Here is a 20,377-nt window from a genome sequence, read left to right as displayed (position 1 = left end):
ACTGTTTAAGATGGGTGAAACTGTTAGGGGTGAAACTGCTTTCCCGTGTTTCAATTGCTGCCCTTGTCTGCTTGGCAGATTCATGATTCAGGTTGGAGAGGTCTGCCCTCACATGGCTCCCTGAAGCCCTAAGTCAGTTCACAAACCTGAGTGACTCAAACAGATCTCAGGCTCTGTATCAGGTGGGTTTGAAATGAGTCTCAGCTGTTAAACTCTAACCCTTGGCTCTTTGCTGTCCTAGGTTACCCTGGGCAGGACTTCGACTGGGCTGACTACCTCAAACAGTGCGGGGCTGAGGCAGCTCCCCAGAGCTGCTTCCCTCTGGTAAGGTTCTCCTGCTGAAAATCTCCTCTGCTGCCTCAGTGACACCCTGATCCCAGGGACAGGAACATTTTTGTTTCTTACTTTAATTGCTTTTCCAAGTAGAATAGAATGTTTGAGCTGGAAGAGACCTGCAGTGATCAATTATCCAATCCAATGCCTGACCCTCTTCTGGGCTAAGCATAAGTTAAAATGTGCTGTTAAGGGTGTTGTCCAAACACTGCCAGGGATGGAGCTTTGAGCCCCTCTCTGGGAAGCCTGTTCCAGTGTTTGACCACCCTCTCAGTAAAGAGGTGCTGCCCAGTGTCCATCTGAAGGTGCCCTCAGAACCATTGCCACACCTCCTGTCCCTGGAGATCAGCACCTCCCTCTGCACATCCCCTCCTCTGGGAGCTGCAGGGAGCAGTGAGGTCACTCCTCATCCTCCTGGACAAACAAACTGGACAAACCCAGAGTCCTGAGCTGTTCCTCACAGGGCATTCCTTCCAGCTTTTCACCAGTTTTGTTGCCCTCCTCTGGACACATCTGAGCACCTTAGCACTTTACCTGTGATAACTCAGGAGACAGAAGAGATAAGACAGTATAAATGAGAGTGAACTGAAATAGTTGCGTGCCAGCTTCCTAGATAGGGAAGCAGTGGACCAAATGTTTCAGTTATGATAAAGCAGACTGAAAATAAATGTTTGTTTTGTGAAATTGAGATGTGTAAGAGTCCGTGGAAGAGACATAGAACAGCATCAGTCATTGTCACTCCTGTAACTGTGGAAACAGAGCCTTTTAATAGACCTTATTTTCATTTACTAAGGGTGCTCTTTCAATCTTCCATCCTTTCAGCTTGAAAAATTAATTCTATTGTATTAATCAATACAAAGTCATCTTAGATTAGTACCAAATAATCATTTTGCATTAACCAGTGCCTGAAGGATGTGCAAGATTTTGGGCTTTTGTTGGTTCAGTGACAGTAATGCTGTCCCCCAAAGCACAATACCTTGTCAAGCAGGAAAGGGTACTATTAACACCTGCCTTCCAGTTCCATTTACCATACTTGGGCTATTGCAGTGCTTAGAGGGAGAAATTAGAATGAATAATTACCAGTTTTTGAAGACAGTGTTGCTGGCTATGAATTCTTGTTGCCCTTGTTCTGTCTTGTAAACTATAGCATCTTAGAGCAGGTCACTGAATTTATTATCCCTTTCTGAGAAGAGTTGATCACTGGAGGCTACTTCCAGAATTCATAATGTATTGATCCTGTAATTACATTGCAGAGTGGCTCTGGGAAGAAGAGTCCTCTGTCTGGCTGGTACTTCTTATCTTTAATTCAAGAACTCCAGAGCTGGATAAATACCTATTCTTATGTTTTAGGGATTTTTATAAATATATATAAATGCAAACTGTATTGGTGAATAAAGTAAGACCCTACTTATCCAAAAAATGTAAAATGAAAAGAAAGCTTCCTATTCTGCCTGCCAGAGCTCAGATGAGGCAGGAATGTTATTTGCATACATAAAGTGGATTTCCAAGTTAACATGATAGAATAGAGAACCTGGTCAGACTGTTTGTCAGACTTATCACTCAGGTGGCAAGCAGCAGAGAATTTCTGATTGCTGAGAATGCACTCAGTCCTTTCAGTGAGCCTGAGCATCCTTATTCTTTGAAGACAGATTTGCTAGGACTGTCTGTAGAGCCTTTTGTAACTTAAATTCATTGTAGTTCCTGATATATCTTACTTGTTTACAGTGTGCTAATTATCTGAAATCTCCTCTGTCTGAGTATCTCTCTGTGTTATTCAGGCTCTGAGGGCTTTGTGTTGCTCCTGTTCATGGATATGCATATCCTGTCCTGGATACACAACTGGTGCCTTACTGAAGTATTCTGGCTTTTTCCTAGTTAACTTCTGACCATGGATTTAAAGAGAACATGAAGCTTGAGGCTGTGAACCCAGTTGATCCTGAAGAAGTTTGCATTGCTACAGTCACCAAGTTAAAAGATTCATACCTCTGGCTTCAACTGGAGGGTAAGCTGGTTTGGGGGAGAGAGGAGTGCTTGCCCATCACTGCACTTGCTCCTAGTGCCATCCCCAAACCTGAGGAGTATTTGGAGCAAACTCACTGTGTGCAGAATATGGGCAGCAAGGCACTGATTCCTCAATGAAATCATAGTCAAAACCCACTTGCATTGTCTGTTTCCAGTTTGCCTTGGCTGGCACTGCTTATTTAAGCCCAAAATGTCATTTGTGCATTGCAGTGTCAGTGCTGGGCTCATGCACCATGCAATGTGCTGAGCAGGGCCTTGTGGAAAGCAGGGGCCTTGTGACAGTTTCACAGATGAGTGACTTGCATTCTGAGCAAGCCTTGGCCAGACCTAGGGAAGGAAAGTTTCTTCATTAAGGTAGAGTAAGCCTGTGTCAGCTGTTCTCCATTATAATCCCATTTCTTGATTGGAAGTACATCAGCATTCACTTGCTATGCACTGTGCATCTCTGCTAAACTGTGGAAGGAAAATTCCCATCTCCAGCCTTTAGGAGGAAGTAAATAAGGTCAGGAAAGAATCTGGTCAGTAAAAGGGGATGAATAAATGATTGTTATTGTGTTCCAGATACACCATAAATCAAAGCAGCTTCACTAACAAACGGGCAGCAAGTGTTAACCAAATTAGAGGTTTTATGACTTGTTTCAATTTTTCCTTTTCTGAACTGAACAGGCTCCAAGAAACCTGTCCCTGAGTGTATAGTGAGTGTGGAATCAATGAATATATTTCCAGTGGGTTGGTGTGAGACGAATGGATATCAGCTCAGGCCTCCTCGCAAAGCAATAGGTACCAGTTCTCTTCTGTTTGCAGTGCTGGGGTGGAGCTGCTGAGACCTGCCAGAGCAAATTGCTGCAGAATTACTGCTGGCATTGCTGAGTTTGGAAACATTCATCATGCACTGAGGATCTGTGTGTTGCACAGCTCTTCCCCTGGCTGTTGGGGCCAGTTGGAAGCCCTACAACTTCAAACCCCACAGTGCTGGCTTGAGGTCCCTGCACACTGTGGGGACAATCCACTGGCCTAACAAAGAAATCCTGTCTGTGTATGAACACCTCCCCTGCTCTGCATTTACCTCTGTCTGAGCTGTTCTTGCCATGTGTCTGACCCTGATGCTGATTTTACATGTGCACTTGTGCAAATGTTAATGCCACAACAAAACAGTGTGGATTGTGTGCACATTTGGAGTCAAAATAAAGGAAACTGATTTTCTCAATGGGCCAGGTGGTGATGGTCCCTAGTGACAAAGTGCTGAAGAGTAAACTCTACCTTTTTAACTACACTAGTAGGTAGAATAAGTGTCTTCTCTCAACTGCTTAGTGAGGCATGTTTATTAAAGTTTCATGGGATTGGAGAAACTGAATAACTTCTTCAGTGTTCATTAATAAGAAAATTTTTATATTGAAATGAGCTGTTATTTTCTGCAAGTCAAAGCAAGAGAAATTAATCCAGTTGCACTGCCAAGGACAGATGAGGAAGAAGAGGGGGGGATCCTAATTAGATAAAAGATGATTTGAAAAAAAAATCCAGAAGTTTGTTGGGGCTAAAGCATGAAATTGCTGATGAGGCATAATATGTTGCATTACCTTGTTTTATTTTACTACCTGGTTGTGAAAGCCAGAATTAGCAAGTGGACCCATCACCTAAATGACTGATTTGGTTGCAGCACTGTGTTCTTGCACAGCAGCTGGCTGAAGTCATTGGTGTTTCTAACCAGCTGATTTCATTCCATTTCAAAGTTAAAGTGCTGAAGTTACTGTGCCAGTAAAGTGACATGTTGGGCCAAAGAACATAACCTTTGGGTGCTGCAAAAGAAAGCATGGCATTCCTTTTTTTGGCTAGTAGTACAGGTGGTTTAGAGGCTCTGATGCAAATAAAGAGGCACAGAAAGTAAAATTTCATAGAAAACTGGGCATATGCATGCTTGATTTAAAGAATTTTTAATAGAAGTTGAAGTAAACCTTCTGGTTCTCTTCAAATTACTTGGGCCAGGGTACTTCTCGTGCAGCTGGGTCAGTTGTCTGACACTGCAGTGATGGGAACATAGATCCTTTTTGCTCTATAACTTAAAGAAATGGGTCCAATATATATATGTGTATATATTTATATATGTATATATATATATATGTATATATCTTAGTCTAGATGCTTCATTTGATTTCTTCTCGTATTTTGCTCTTTTTTTTTTTCTTTCAGTAAACAAGCAGAAAAAAATTGCAGTAGTTCAACCAGAGAAACAGTAAGTAACAGGTTATTGGCTGTTGTTTTTTGTTGAGTTTTTTCTCTTTATTTTTCAACTGGAAAATATGCTGTGTTAGGGAAGATGTAGATTTGCAAAAGTGCTGTACTGAGGGTTGAGAGATTCCACACTCCATTTGTGTTAATGCTGGTAGATTCTGCTGATGTTCAGAAAGACCTTTTGCACTACAGTAAGGAGATAGAAAGCCTGGAATTTGGTTTTTTGGAATTGCTCCTTCCCAGATTAAATTTGGCCCAAAGCAGGCAGAAAGAAGAGTTCTGCTAATATCTACAATGAGTCTAGAAACTGTGTCGTGCACGTGGAGCTCAGTCTCGTGAGCCTGCTCAGAAATGCTCCATGGAATGCTCACAGTTGGCTTTATTGACTCTTACAGCTTTACAAACACCAGAGCTGTCAGTAGTCCTGCCAGTGTTTGCATTGCTCCTAAAATACTGAGCAGTCTGTTCCCCCATGTTTTGCAGTTGGGATCCTTACCAGAGTACTGGAGTCATTTTGGTTGTATTTTGTTTCAAAGCCAGCTTTTTCAGAATGCATAAGGTGAGGGTGCACTGCCTGTGCTGTGAAATGTGAAGTTAGGAGGAGTCAGGGGATGCAAACTCCTGTGGGTAGCTTTGGGAGGTGTCTGTCACCATGGTGGCCCAGGGACTTCAAGCAAGGAAGGATTGCTGCTGGCTGTAGCAGGACAGAAGTCCTTTCCAAATGGAATTTGGTAGTTTCTGTATGTCATTGTGAAACAGGGGAGGTCTAAAAAGCAGGTTAATAAAGCTGGAGCTGAGGAAAAAAAGTGTTGTGGTGCTTTAGTAACAGAGAGGTGACTGTCATGACTATCTGTCTGTTTTCCCAACCTGCTTCTTTCAATTTCAGAATTTTATCTTCAAGGACAGTTCATGATGGACTAAAGAACCAGGAACTGAACTCTTCTGACTCAGGTATTGATCACAGAGGTCAGGCTAACAAAGGCAATATCCTGTAAGAGTTCACCTGCTCAGTCCTGTTAGGAGAGGGAAGGAGAGGAAAGAGTTTGGAGATTTTCATCCCTTGATGATTTTTTGAACTTCAGAAATGAATGAAACAAACAAAAACCTGCAGTTACTTGTGTTCTGCATTTCATATGTGCATTAAGCCTGGAAATCAGATTCTTACACCAGAACATTGCCCATCCAGCAGAGGATCTGTGAAGCTGAATGTTCATTGGGACCGTGCAGGTGACCTTCTGTTGTCACCTGTTCAGTTTGATAATGTAGGAGAAGCAGGTGTGCTATATTTGTGCTCAGAGTTGTTGGATTCTGGCTTTGGGAAGCAGATCTCTCTGGTTTTATTGTTAACTTCATCATGGTGATAAACAAAACCAATTCAAACAGCAAACTGCTTTGTGTGCCAGATGGCAAAATCTAATAGTTTTCTCAACTGTTGCAAGAAGGAATGTGATGAATAAGTACATCTGCTGGTGAAAGTCACACAGATCCATCCATTTGGCAACACTGTGCCTCCTCCTCTGCTGTTTTCTGTACAGTGAAGTGCACATCTGAAGCTTCCCTGAAAGCGAGATAAAAATGATGTGTCCTTGTTTATCATTTTAATTGGCTTTTAATAGAGTCATAATGTAAATTTGACTTCATTTATTTATCTGCCAGTTTTCAACTGCTGAATTTAAAGTCTTTAAGTGGTAGTGTTGCTCAGCCAAGAAAAACTAGAACACTACTGGGTAAAACAATATTGGTTTTGTACATAATTGTATTGCAATATATATTAATACTTGAATTTTGAGCAATGCTGAACCATTATTCAGATTCAGAGAGCTTGATGTCACTTCATTAAAGGTCAGTTTATCAGTTGCTGAATCTTTTGTTTGCTAATCAAAGGAAAAGGATTTAAAATTCAAAACAATGTGATGCTGCAATTTAGGATAAACAGTGGAGAATAACTGCCAGTTTCTCTGATGGCAGAAGTTTGGGGGAGAGAAAATTTATCTGTAATTGCTGTGTAGGAAATGCTTCTGCTACCAAAAAATTGGGATTTTCTTTGTCTTTGCTGTTCTTCATGGTGTGGTACCATGAAGCAGCAGACTAGCCAGGAGGGAATGTTTCCTTTCTGATACATGACCATCTTTATTTACTGCAGCTTGACAATTTGCAAGCACGGGTGTGAAGTATGAAAAATGTTTTGACAACGGGGAATAACTGATGGTGCCATTGCAAACGTGACACAGAAAGTACCTCAAATCCCTGTCATTCAAAACTTTTCCCCTCCTTTTTTTACAGCAGATAAACTGTTACCTACTGCGAGATTCTTTCCTGGGGCATTTGCAGCGTGTGATTTCAATGTTTGTTTTCTCATTTCTCACTTCTCAGTGGTAATTAACGGCAAGTACTGCTGCCCAAAGATCTACTTCAACCACCGGTGCTTCTCGGGGCCTTACCTGAACAAAGGCAGGATTGCAGAGCTGCCCCAGTCCGTGGGACCTGGGAACTGTGTGCTGGTGCTGAAGGAGGTGAGCTGATGGACATCTTTTATTTTATATTTTAGTTTCTTTTGAGATTGACTCCAGAAGGAGCTGCTCAAGCACTGCATAGAGAGGCCTACAAATAGCAGAGTATCTTAAACACCAGAGTATCTGTCTAATTACAGATGGGTAATTCAGAAATTTAAGCTGATGATAAGTAAGGAGTGTCTTTTTGCATATAATAAAGTATAAATCATGAATGGTTTTATGAATGGCTGATAAGAGTAAAAGCCTCTCGTTTATCTAAGTAACACTCAGCCTTCTACTGCTGAATTTTATTTTCTGTTAAAACAGTATAACCTGTAATTACCACAATCAAAGGAGTTAGTGTCTTTTTATAGCTGTAATAAATGTTTCCATTTTAATTAACAGACATTAGCTGGAGATAATCCCAAGATTCCTTTACAGTTTGCACTGTTGATGGTAAAACAGAGGAAATACAGATTTTCTTAGTCAAAATGGCAAACTACATTCAGTAATTGGGAAATGAAAAGAGTTATCTGTGCTTTATAAGTTGGATACAATTTGCATAGATCAGGTGAAATTACAGTTTGGCTTCTTAATGTAACTGAGGGAGGAGGAAGCCATTCTTCAGTGCCAGAGAGCTTCTTCTCCAGAATGTTTTTCACAGCAAATTTACAGATACTTTAATGTAATAATTATTTTTCTGAAATTTCAAAAAAGATCATGAGGTGGTTATTATCTGACCTGAGAGGCTGGAAGTTTCCCAAGACTGGAATATAACTGGATATAACTGGATATGCACACTTGAGCTGTCATGAAATTATTACTTTATATATAAGAATTGGCTTAACATACCTGGAATTTTACCTTCCATACCAAGTATCTTAATGGGGAGAGAGCTTTAAGATTTTCTGGCAGACATGCTGTAAAACAAGAGTCTGGTTGTCAAGAATCAAGCAGACTATTGAAAAAGGGCCAATTTTGCATGCAGAAAAGTACCCTATCCTTTCTGCCTATTTCAGTATTTTATTGAAAGAACTGCAAAAGAGCAAATGTGAAATTCTGTGGCAGCTTCATTTAATCTTGAAGGTTTATTCTGCTTCATTGCCTGAAAGCAGAAAGTGTGCACAAATCCTGCTGATGTGCAGGTGCTGAGTAGTGCTGAAAGTTCAGTCAGTATGTTCAATTGTATTCATTTCAGTTGTGAGTCTTGCTCATTGTAGGGATCCTAGAGTTTGGTGCTTGCATTATACCTAACAGTTCTCTTTGATTTCTGGACTGCTGCATTAGTAGCAATAAAACTGCAAATTTGTAATGTCAAGGTTGTTATGCAATCAGTTGGGAATGATTTGGAATAAGCACACAGTGAGCGTAAAAAGTACAATTAGAGTGCACATTTTGTACTGTCCCCCACTAACTTCAGGTTATTCACAACTTCAAGTTACTTTACAGTACTCAAGAAATTATCATTTTATTAAAATAGAGACCTTATCATGGTTCATGGAAGCAAAACAGGAGAGTTTAGGATTCTGCACTATGGTTTTGTTGTTAGTAGGCAGCAAAGTCCTGCAGCGTTTTTTGGCACAACTTCACATGACACACAATCTTTAAGATAATCGCTCAGATTTAGCCAAGGTTATGCAAGTTTGGGAGTTCTCAGCCCCAGGCATTAATTTAGTGATGTGTAATTCAAGGGCAATGACTTGGAAATTGCTGGATACACTCGTGACTCTGCAGACGAATTCTGAGGGCTGGGAAGGCCCAAAGTGTCGGCTGCTCTCAGTGCTCGTTTTGGCGCTGTCAGGAGGTGTCTGTAATCCTGCTGTGAATGAGTGCTTTGATGCTAGATAATTTGGATGAATAGGAGTAATTTCCTATTCTGCCCTGGCACTTTAAAACAGATTTATTGTACAAATAACTTACACATGTTTCCTGCTCTTCCCTCCCGTGCTGTAGGTTCTCACTTTATTGATCAACGCCGCCTACAAACCCAGCCGTGTCCTGAGAGAGCTGCAGCTGGATGAAGAGGCTGCCTGGCATGGCCATGGAGAGACCCTAAAAGCCAAGTAAATTCTTGTCCTGTTCCCTGGCTCCTCAGGCCCAGTAGCTGTTTTCTGCAGGCTGTGCTTTAGCTTACATTCCAGGGAAGGAAAAATTGCTTAGAGCACATCAAGATGCCAGCAGCCATTAAGTGTTGAATTCTTTATAAATTTCTTTATGAGTTCTGGGGAGTGCATGTGATTTTAATGCTACATAATATGGCAGTGTACTCTGCTACAGGCTTGTGAGCAGCTAGAGACTGGTGTGGCACTGGTACAACATTGTACTGACAGACCTCTGGGTGATTATTTTAAGATTTAAGATTATTTAATTCACCTGAAGATAATTATCAGTGTTTTAAAGCAAAAACATGTACTGCTTGGGAAGTTTCTCAGGCATTTCCACACAAATTTCTTAGTGGAAAAAGATTCTTCAGAAATAAAGTTAGAAGCTTTGAAATGGCCTCACATGGATGGCTTTCTAGAGCAGTCTACCCTAAAGCACTCCCAGTTTTCCTGCTGAGCTTTTTGGGTTGAAGCTTCTTTGCAAGATTACTTTTACAGCTAGGAAAAGAGCAGTGAACATATTTGCATATATTTGATAAGTCCAGATACTCCTTTATAGTCTAGGGATGGTTTTGTAATTAGGTCACTGTGTTTGCATATTAGAGATTAGATTTTCCCAATGTGCCACTGCACACTTCCCTACATAATTTTGAACATGTCAGTAATTCTTTTGTTGGATCAGTTTCATGTACAAAAATACATCTTTCCATATATTGGAGGACTGCTCTGAATTGGGCAATAGGAAGATGACAAAGGTTAGTGTAAATAGAAGGTATAGCTGAGGAATAAAGAAAAAAAATATTTGTTTAGTCTAGATGAAGTTGCTGTTTGCTTTCTTTTGCCATAGTAGTAACACTAGGGATATCTGTGATGGACTATTATGATACAGTTGGTTTTTTCAAGGTATTACCTAGGTACTTGCAGGCCTGAAACATATCTGGTAGATATCAGCACATGCTTGTAGCTGTGCTGGGAGGGCAAAGCAGAAATACTGAGCAGCTCTGGTAGATATTGCACAGTGCAGCTCTTTCAGTGTAATGGCAAGTTTGGTGAACAAAAAGGAACAATTTCTTAATTTAAATCAAACAGGAACAGTATGTGGAGTCATGCAAGTGACTGTCCCAGGGAATTGTTCAGCAGTTGGACAAAAGCTGATAGGAAATGTGGCAGTGGTCCCCTTGTCTCCATAGGATGAGCACAGAAAGGCTCACCAAAAGCTGTCTGCAGTTACCTGAATGAGCTCAGTGGCTGCTTTCAGCCTTGGTTTGAGGAACCAGCCATCCATGGCACAGTGGGCATTTCTGCAGTCCCATAAAAGCAAAGAGACAGCAAACCATCTGTGAACAAAGAAAACAAAATATCTCAACTCTGGGGCAGTCCCCTCAGATGGTGTTTTGTAGTTGTTGATGGGGCAGTGTTGCTGTGTTTGATACTGTAGCCACCTCTGTGGTGGATTTTCTTTATTTGGGGATCTGACAGAAGAGACATGAGCTCCTGTTTCCTGGACTTGGCAGTCCATAAAGTTCATAATTCCTCATATTTTTTCTCAGTTTCATCTCAGTATTTTTGTACACCTTTCAATGAAATCCTCTTATCCTGGTAATTAGGAGATTCCTAATTATGCCTGTATTTTCACTGCTAGGTACAAAGGCAAGAGCTACCGTGCCACCGTGGAGGTTGTGAGGACGGCAGATCGGGTGGCAGACTTCTGCAGGAAAACCTGCATCAAGCTGGAATGTTGCCCAAACCTCTTTGGCCCTCAGATGGTGCTGGATAAGTGTTCAGAGAATTGCTCTGTCCTGACAAAGACAAAATACAGTGAGTAGATCCCTGATCCACACCAAGGTGGAGTTTGGAGTGTTGTATTTTAGTTTCTTTTGGCTTTACACCAGAAGGAGCAGCTCAAGCACTGCATAGAGAGGCCTACAAAATATTTGTGTTCCAGTGTGTAGGAGAGAAAAAATTAATTCTGAATTGAGTGGTAGAACCATGGCTTAACTTCTGTTGTGTGCTTAAAACTTTATCTTTTTAAAACAGCTTTTGGGACAAGAACTGACTAATGTTGTAATTTAAGTAGCATTATAATTACTTTTATTGATTTGTTGTGGGGAAAAAATGCAACACCTTCAAGCTATTTTCTTCATTTTTTGGGTTTTTGTAGGCTGGCTTCAACCATTTGACACTGTGAGAACAAGCAGTGCATTAAGGCCATGTTTAAAAACTACAAATCATCATAAAAAGCGCCGTTAAATTGGACCAAATCTTTGATAAGTTTTGTATAAAACAGAATCATTTGGAGGCTTCCCAGAGATGGAGGAAGTAAATCTTTACAGGGCAAACAAAATTGATCAGTAACTCTCGTTCCTTAAACCAAATTGAAGTAGAAAATACAGACATAGTGATTTTGAAGATTTGCAGAACTGGGATTCCTATTGGGAAGTGTCCTTCTACTGATATTCCAGTCCTGATGAGGGGCAAGCATAACTAGTGACCCTGAAGGTGCATTTCAGCAGTGTGCTCCTTCCCTCTGTCCTGGCAGCACACTATTATGGCAAGCGGAAAAACAAGCGGATAGGTCGGCCCCCGGGCGGCCACAGCAACCTGGAAGTCGCCATGAAGAAACCAAATAAAAGACGGAAGAGACGAAAACATTTCTTTGTTCATAAGAAAAAACGTTCTTCCACGTCTGTGGATAACACTCCAGCTGGATCTCCCCAGGTAGGACAGTGCTTATGGATCTGGGATCTGATCTTTGACTGCTTCATTTGAAACAGCAAACCTTGTAACTTCAGGGTTACAGCTGCCTTTTTTCTTTTCTCCTAACTCTTCAGGGCAGTGGGGCAGAAGAGGAGGATGACCAAGATGAGGTGGATGAAGAGTCTCTGACTGAGGACAGCACCTCAGAGCACCAAGATGAGCTGCTTGAAGAATCAGAGGTGTCAGAGAAGAAATCCCTGTCATCCTCTCCCACCCAGAGTGAACTGTCTCATTCCCTGGCTCAGGACCGAGACAAGAGGAAGAGAAAGCTCAGGACCTTCTCCTTTTCTGATGATGAAAACAAGCCTCCTTCGCCAAAGGTAACTTGGAATGTGGATTTCTGCTCTGGCTTGTTCCCTGCTGAGCAAGCACCAAAATCCTGGGGGTATTAACCACAATGTGTATGTTCTCTGTTTCCCCGTGAAGGGTGTTGTGAAAACTCTACAGAATAATTAAAATCCATGATGTTTGTTATGGTTTATAGTATTTGCAGGGATCCCCGTGGCAGGGAGGAATGACAAGGACAACTCCATCTTATCAGAAGGCTAATTAATTACCTTATTATACTATATTATTCTATATTATATTACACTATGTTACATTACATCTAAATTGAATCTGCTATGCACTCAACTCTGCACACACTGTCCAGAATCTCGTGACTGTCACCCAATAGTTCCGACACACACACACTCTTGGCCCTGATAGGCCTAGGACACAAAACACCATCACTTTGGGTAAACAATCTCCATACTGCATCTACTTTAGCACAATACAGCCACAGCAAAGAAGATAAGAATTGTTTTTTCTTTCTCTGAGGTTCCGAGAATGTGAAACCCAGATATCTTGTTGGGAAGAATTGTGCCTTACTTTTCTCTGTGAAGAGAAATGTGGCAACAATGATTGATTCATAGGACTGTAATAAAGACCAAGCATATGTGATATTTTGGAATTCTTTTGGCTTGTCTAGGACATAAAGATGGAAGTTGCTGAAAAGCTGCAGCTGGACAGTAACCCTCTGGAATGGAGCGTGGCTGATGTGGTACGATTCCTCAAATCCACTGACTGTGCTCCCCTGGCAAGGATTTTCCTTGATCAGGTATCATTTTCTGGCTGCTGAATGTTGAATCTGTCACTTGGCTTCTTATCCCCTAAGGAGTCTGAAAAAGAATTTTTTTAATAGGGTTCTGAGGAAATAAACAACTTGGGCAATCTGTGGCAGTTTGAGAGATGAGAGTTCAGGGAATGACCAGAATTTTTCAGGTTTCTCACTACTGGGGGGGAGGATATTTTGGTCTGCAGAGCATCTGAATCTTAAAACTACAAATAATGCCTACAACAATGCACTGTGACAAAAGTCAACATTTTATTTGCATCTTGGTGTTAAACTTAGCCACAAAAACAGTGTCTATTAAAACTGTACTATTAGAACTAATGGTTGGGATGGTTTGTAGTGGTGGATGTTGCAGATGTACTTTACCTTGTGGAACTTCTATTTCTATTTTTTATTTAGAAAGATGCAATGGTTGGTTAAAATTACTTTCTGCATGAAATTCCCTTGGGTTTTTTTGTTGGGTTGTATTTTTTACAGTAGAATCTCCTGAGAGTCTGTGCCTTGGTGGATTTCAGCTGGCATTTTAAGAAAGGAGTTAATTTGTTGTGTGTGAGAGAGATTTTTAAGCTGCCTGGGGAACATGAAAGAAGCATCTAATTCACAAACGGTCACAAATCTGAAATTACAGCGATTAAAGCTGAAGGAGCAGGGAGAATAACAACAAAGTCACTCTGGAATTTTTGTCTTGTGACAGGAAATCGATGGCCAGGCACTGCTGCTGCTGACCCTGCCCACTGTTCAGGAGTGCATGGACTTGAAGCTTGGACCAGCCATTAAACTCTGCCATCACATTGAGAGGGTCAAACTTGCCTTCTACCAGCAGTTTGCGAACTGAGGAGCAGCCAAGTTGAAGTGGACCTTTGAAGCACAACTACAAAACCATGCTCCTTCTTCTCTAGCAAGTAAAGCCAAATGAACTTAAACTGAGGCCCTGGTGACCTAAAAGTGTGTGTCAGCCTCAATTTTTTCTATTTCAACAGAAGGAAGACAACATCTGGAGCAAAATGCCAATGCAAACACAGGAGCTACTCTACCAGCTGCCAGCTTGGGAACACAATAGTCTCTTGCTCTATGGTTCCCTTTTTTTAATGTATTTTTTAATGATGACAGAAAAGTCTCCTCTTGTGGGAAATGACATTTCAATAGTTCTGTTGGCACGGAACTTTAAAAGGAGAAACGGATCCTGTTTACGTTCGCATGTAGGCTGCCAGAAATAACCTTTCTGTTCCTGATGTTTCACAGAATCCCCTGCTCTCCCTGTGGATGAACACTTGCTTTACCACAGCACTGACTTTGGAATGTGTTCTTTGCACATTCGTGTGTTAATGTTGAGATTTTTAATGAATTTGTTCATTGTTAGGACAACAATGTGGCCACAGGGTTCTGAATGTACAGTATAGCAAGAGTGTGGTTCCTTTTGAAGTTTTTGTTTGTTTATTTTGGTTTGTTTCACTGTTGTTGGTTTTGCTTTTGTTTTTGCTACCTCTGTAGCCTGAACAGTAGAAGTGATGAACTAAAAAGGGAGGGAACTGCTCTTTCTGGACACGTGGTCCATGGCTGCACAGCAGTCTGGCTTCTGTGGGCATGTCCAGAGTGCAAACCAATGTCAGCTTCTGTTCCAAAGCTTTAGCTGAAACTTCTGTAGGCATAACCTGGATGTTTCCTTTTTTCAGATGTCAGAAAACTGAATTATTTTGCACTTCTCTTACAGGCAGGCTATAGGACATAAGGAAGGAAAGAGAAAGTGCCTCTGCATTTTCTATATTTGGGTTGTCAGATTTTTATTTTTTTCTTTATTGTATGAAGTTATTTCCTTTTTCTTCTAGCAAACAATTGGGTCATGTACATAGAGCCTGTCAGCAGACTTTTGCTTTGCTACCTGAACATCTATTTAGAGAATACACTAAGGAAACTGCAATCAATAGAGGACTGCAACATAGCTCTGCCAGTGTTTGCATTCTGGAAACTCTTATGAGCTTGACTTTGTATTTTTAACTATCTACAGATGCTCAGGATGAGACATGATGAAAATTTGGTGAGTTGGCAAGGGATTTGTGTGCTTTTATTACAGAAAAGGAAAAGGACCAGTGGGGCATCTTAGTTCCATCAGTAGACTCACAGTAGGATGAACTGCTGATTTTAATTTTCCATGGTAATAAAACCCAATCAGCCACTTGCTGTAGGCCAGTGCTTTACACTTGGAGTAACAGGGCTTATGTTACTTTCCATTAAAGGTGTGGGGAAACTCACATCAGGCTCAAGATCTGCATCACATCAGTGATGAGTTTCAGCTGGCTTGCATTCATTCACTCTGCCTGTTCTCAGAGTGTTTGTGTTTGGAGGAGCACAGGCAGGAGCTGGATGTGTGCAGCTCTGCTCCTTTATGTCCTGTTCAAATCCATCTGCAGGAAGCTCCTGGCCCATGAATGCATGTGAGTTAGGAAGGTGCTTGCTGCAGGAATGGCTTTAGGAAGGATACAGTTATTGGGTTCTGATGAACAGGGATGACTCTGCTTAAATGGAATGATTGGAGTGTCCCTTAGGCCCAGTGTGACTGTCCATTCCAAAGCTGTGAGCTGCAGGATTCAGCAGGATGTGCTCTGTAGGCTGAGAGCTGAGTTGGCATAGCCTGTGACTTCACCTGCCCCCTCGGTGCTGAGGGGGAGCTGCCTCCAGTGAAAAGCAGAGCTCAGTAACTGGGGCTGGTTGCTTCTGCCCCTAGAGTAACTGCCTAGTCAAGGCAGAACTATTCACACAATTCTTAAAATCAGATTTTTTTTTTCATTCCAGAATCAAAATGTCAGATTATTTATAAGCTGAATATTGCTGAGGGAGGGCAGTGTGTAGCTAGAACAATTTTTCTCCCATATTGTAAGCAGAGTGTGAAGACACAATTAAATTGAAATCAAAGTGTCCCTTTTTCCTCCTTACACCAGATATGTGGCCAATAAATGGATGATTTGGCTCTTCATATTGTGCTTAGATCATTTGCCTGTACACCAGTCCCTTAGGACAAACTCATTCATAAGCCATTAGGCTTGAAAAAATTTCTAAAGAAACACTGCTGCTTTGCTGTCAGCAGCTTGTCTTGAGAAATTTGACCAGCAGAGAACTTCTGGGCTGCAAGATGATGCTTTTGGGTCAGTGCAGTAGAATTCCCAGAGTTCTGTTGTCCTGGTGCCCAGCAGGATTGCCCTGCATAGCCAGGAGATGTTGCTTCCACCTTTCCCCATGGACAGATAGATGTCTTTTTAAGTAGCTGTCAGGAGAGAACAGAGCTGAACATGTCATTTAGTGGACCTGTTAACATGGTGCCTGGGGTTTTAAATACAAATGTCATACTCCTTTTCTCAGTAAATAAAGCAGTCAGCAGTTTCAGCCCTTAGTGGGATGCTCACTGGTTACCTTTGGCATGTTTTATAGGCTGGATTTTTCTGCCTTGTTTTGGGAGGCACTGACAGTCTGGTCCCAATGGGATCTATTTTTGTTGAGATTTTCAAAAGGGATGTTTTCATTATTTGTGAAATGTTTTTATGCTGCACACGGGTACTGTACACTCTGTTTCCTGGAAAAAAATGCACTCTGTTTTATTGCTGGATTTAAAAGGGATAATTGGGGCTTTATCTTGATGGATGGTGTTTCTACTTGACTCTGTTTCAAGTTCCTCTTTCTCTGTGCGTGGCAGATGACACAACTGCACTTACTTGTTCATCTTACTCCAGTATGACTTGAAATGAGCTCACGTGCTGCTTTAGTCACTCTTTCTTCAAAACTGGATTTTGTGTAGCTGGTGGCTGAATCTTGGATTTGGATGAGAGCAATGTTTCACCATCAGAAATCACTGGGACTGCAGTCATTTAGGGTTCAGGGGTTTGTGCTGTCCTCTAGCACATAATTCACCACACAGTACAACAAAGCTGGAGTCCAGGAAAAGGCACTGATATCTTAACAAATGCCTCCAGTACAAGAAAATGAACTCTCCACTGAGCCTTGTGTACTGTTAATGTGGCTGGGAACAGGAGTTTACCCTTGGCTTGACCCACTGAGGGTTTCTTGCTTGTCATGTTTTCATATGCATTGTGCAGTGTTGGGTTTGCACAATGCACCTTTAGAAACCTGGTGGTGCCACTTTGGCTGGGCTAAGCTTAGCCTTGTTAGGCAGGAGGATTTTGCTGGGTCACTGTTGTGTGCTTTCTGCACCAACTCAAGGATTCTGTAACAGAAGTATTTGACCTCCAAAAATGCCACGGAGGTTTAATGTGGTAGAATTATTCCCAAAGCACAAGCAGCTTGCAGTCCATCCTAAACTGAAAGCAATCCTTCCAGGCAAGGAGAGGTACAGCACTGATCTTTGTGAATGAAGATTACTTTTTTCCTATTTCTAAACATTTCTGAAAGTTCCTCTTTGAGGAATTAAATAAAAGGCAGATTAATTTCTGTATTGTATAGAACCCCAGGAGTGTTTGCAGTCTCTCCTGGGGTTAATGGAAACAGTACATACAGAGTTTGGGAGTGGTTTTAAAGATTACATTCTCTGTCACAACTTTTAGCAGTATTTTGTTGTTTTAGGATTTGCTAGTGTTTGTTCTTTATTCCAGTGATGCTTTAAAGGAGGGAAGGAGTATTTAGCTGCTAGGTCCACAGAAGTGTAAATATATTTACAGGCAATTGGACTGAGCACTCCATTCTTCTGTATGAAGTACAAGCCTTGGTACTTTGTTGGCAGAAAGCCCAGTGGCTTGTGAGATTTTTGAATGTAATGGAATAGGCTTCAAAACTATCGAGCTCGAGTTGGAGACTGGATGGATACCTTTGGACCAAATCTCTTGTTACTAAATGAAGTAGCCTTACCAGAAAGCCAAAAATATGATCCTGTACAAAGCTACTCCTTAACCAGTCCTGTCACAAAGTGTCAGCCTGGTTACTGCCTACAGTGAGCTCAGAGTACCTAAAAGTAACTAAGCACAAAGACATAGGCTGGGTCAGGAGACCTCAGATGTAGGATGAAGGCTCCCTTACAGGGGATTGTGTGCTGACCCTTGTTTCAGAGTGCTGCTGCCCTTCCCCAAATTTGCATGTAGCCTTGTTTTCAAAGGCAGCCTTTTGGGTGAAGGATTGGGACCACCAGAGACAAGAAGCCTCTTTTATTGTTGTAAAACCAAAATACCAATCTGTATCAAACACAACAAAAATGACTTAAGGTTAGTGACACTTTGTCCCCGTGGCCATTTTGGTGGTATCTGTTCTGAAATGCACCAGACATGCAAGTGGACAAAGTTGCTCAGTCCAGGTGCCCAGGCAGCAGTGTTTGGCCCAGCTTTAAGCCATGGAAGTGAGCAGATGTGTGCTGACAGAGCTCCAGGGCTGTGGGTCTGAGTGACTTAGCACAAACAATGGCACCCCTGGCCTGGCACAGACCAGGGGGAGCAGCCCTGGGGCTCGGGGACAGCACTGAGCTCTGAGCACAAAGGAATTGTCACCCACTCTGAAAGTTGTTGAGCGCCAGTTTCCAAGAAACCTCAAGGCAAAACAAACAAAAAAAATCTGGAGGTGTCATGTTTCTCCTCTCCTTTTTAATTTCTTTTTTTTTAATTATTTCTGTTTAAAATAAATTTTAAAATAATCTCTATAGACAATCAGAGGTCTTCTAGGAATCTCTACCCAAAAGGGTGCCAGCTCCACACCTGTGGGCCTCTTTCTTATACTAACTCATTGGAACTGATGCACTTTTCCTGTATTTTGCCTTTTTTAATTAGCTGCTTGTTCTTAAACAAAGATTTAAATGCATCTTGTGTTGTGTCCCTTCTGCTTGTTTTATCTTTCTTTATCTTTTAAAAGAAAATAAATATATATATGCAGTGAGACTGAAGTACTACATGGAAGAGAAACATGCACAAGAAAATATGCCTATTAAGTCCCACCATTGTTTGAGCAGGTGTAACAATTTAATCAGAGGATTTTTTTTAAAAATATTTTGGATGGATATTTTACCTGTTTTGTCTGTAAATAGTGTACAAAAGTTTGTGTTATATGACAGTTTTAAGTGGTTGTAAGAAAATTAAAAAAGATACTTAAACTGTTACTGATGGCTTTGGTATTAATATCATAAATACTGCTGCTGACCATGAGCAATTTTCCATCTTGGAAAACTGTGGAAAGTTGTCTGGAATGTTCCATTGCTTGCATAAAAGGTGAATGCAAACCACATAAATACCACTTGGAGAGGCTTCATGCTGATTGGGTTTATTCAGTCCCCTCAAATGGAGGAGTCCTCTTTATCAAAGCTTCTTCTAAGGTAACAGGTTTTGTTTCACAGGATGCTGAATCCAATTAATATACAGGAGCTGAGGACAGGACCTACAAATTGGAGTCATTTTCTTTTATTGCCTTCTTCAAACCTTGGAAGATGCTTGATACAATCCACTGCAAACCTTGCAGATGCTGCAGCCTCTGGATGGTTTTGTAAAGGTTAGTGCTACCCCAGCAAGCTGAAATTTTAAAACAGGCTGGCTTTGCTTCCTCTGAATAACATGAGATATTTCAGAAAACTTTGCTTTGCAAAGTTCTTGTTTCCTTACTTGGCATTCCAACAGATTGTACTCAGCACTTGTTTCTTGGCTGCACTTCAGTTACCTTGAGCTGATTTTACACTGGCTGCAGAAAATGCATAGGAGTGGGATGAAACTGATTTGCTTAACACTGTCTTTAGACCTCTATAAATAAGCAGGATTTAACATAAATCTTCTACTTGCCTTCCCAGAGCACTGTCTGCTTGAGAGAAATCTGAAGGCTTGTGAATAGTACATAGCAGGAGGCAGTGATTTGTCTGCCACAGGTTTCAGAAGGGCTTATAGGAGTCATGATGCAATGAAACCCTTGAAGAGGCATTTTGGGGGAATGATCTGGTTTAAAGCATGGAATATGGAGTAATATGAGGCATAAGCCCTTTGAGTTATGTTTCCAGATTCATGTCTGAAATATAGATTTTGTGTGTAAATAGCATTAGGTAAATCTTTAACCAGTATTGGGGTTAAGGTCAGGTACGTGTGTGGGATGACTGATGTTCAGCAGCAGCTGTGAAAGCTAAAAACCACCCTGGGCCACAAGCAAATAGGTCAAGTCCAGGTTGCAAATGCAGTGCTTGATGGGTGTTACCACTGTGTGCAAGGGGGAGAAAAAGTAACCTGCTTTGGTCTGTGTCTTTTCAGTTAGGTAACTGTTTGCTTTCCTGAGCTCTTGCTTTTGGCAGCTCGGAGCAGAAGAGTGTTGACCTGGGGCCAGAGGCACTGGACAGAGCATTTTGGCTGTGTACTCTCCAGGTTAGAGAG

The 20,377-nt window shown here is 41.4% G+C and overlaps 1 protein-coding gene across 1 annotated transcript in view; it reads left to right on the top strand.

Moving 5' to 3' along the window:
• The window catches only part of SFMBT1 (Scm like with four mbt domains 1), a 37,883-nt gene extending 18,752 nt beyond the window's left edge, over window positions 1–19,131 (top strand). Inside the window, exons 9-20 of the mRNA XM_059480313.1 lie at window positions 242–324; window positions 2,209–2,335; window positions 3,022–3,135; window positions 4,543–4,585; window positions 5,471–5,535; window positions 6,958–7,097; window positions 9,030–9,139; window positions 10,821–10,996; window positions 11,718–11,896; window positions 12,010–12,255; window positions 12,906–13,034; window positions 13,744–19,131. Of these exons, the coding sequence (XP_059336296.1) occupies window positions 242–324; window positions 2,209–2,335; window positions 3,022–3,135; window positions 4,543–4,585; window positions 5,471–5,535; window positions 6,958–7,097; window positions 9,030–9,139; window positions 10,821–10,996; window positions 11,718–11,896; window positions 12,010–12,255; window positions 12,906–13,034; window positions 13,744–13,884 (1,553 nt within the window). The 3' untranslated portion in view covers window positions 13,885–19,131. The remainder of the gene's footprint in view (window positions 1–241; window positions 325–2,208; window positions 2,336–3,021; window positions 3,136–4,542; window positions 4,586–5,470; window positions 5,536–6,957; window positions 7,098–9,029; window positions 9,140–10,820; window positions 10,997–11,717; window positions 11,897–12,009; window positions 12,256–12,905; window positions 13,035–13,743) is intronic.
• The last annotated feature ends 1,246 nt before the right edge of the window (window positions 19,132–20,377 follow it).

The sequence above is a fragment of the Ammospiza nelsoni genome, chromosome 11, assembly GCF_027579445.1.
Source record: "Ammospiza nelsoni isolate bAmmNel1 chromosome 11, bAmmNel1.pri, whole genome shotgun sequence".
NCBI lineage: Eukaryota > Metazoa > Chordata > Aves > Passeriformes > Passerellidae > Ammospiza > Ammospiza nelsoni.
Note: the sequence above shows the minus strand (reverse complement) of the source record. Positions and strands in the feature narration are given on the sequence as shown.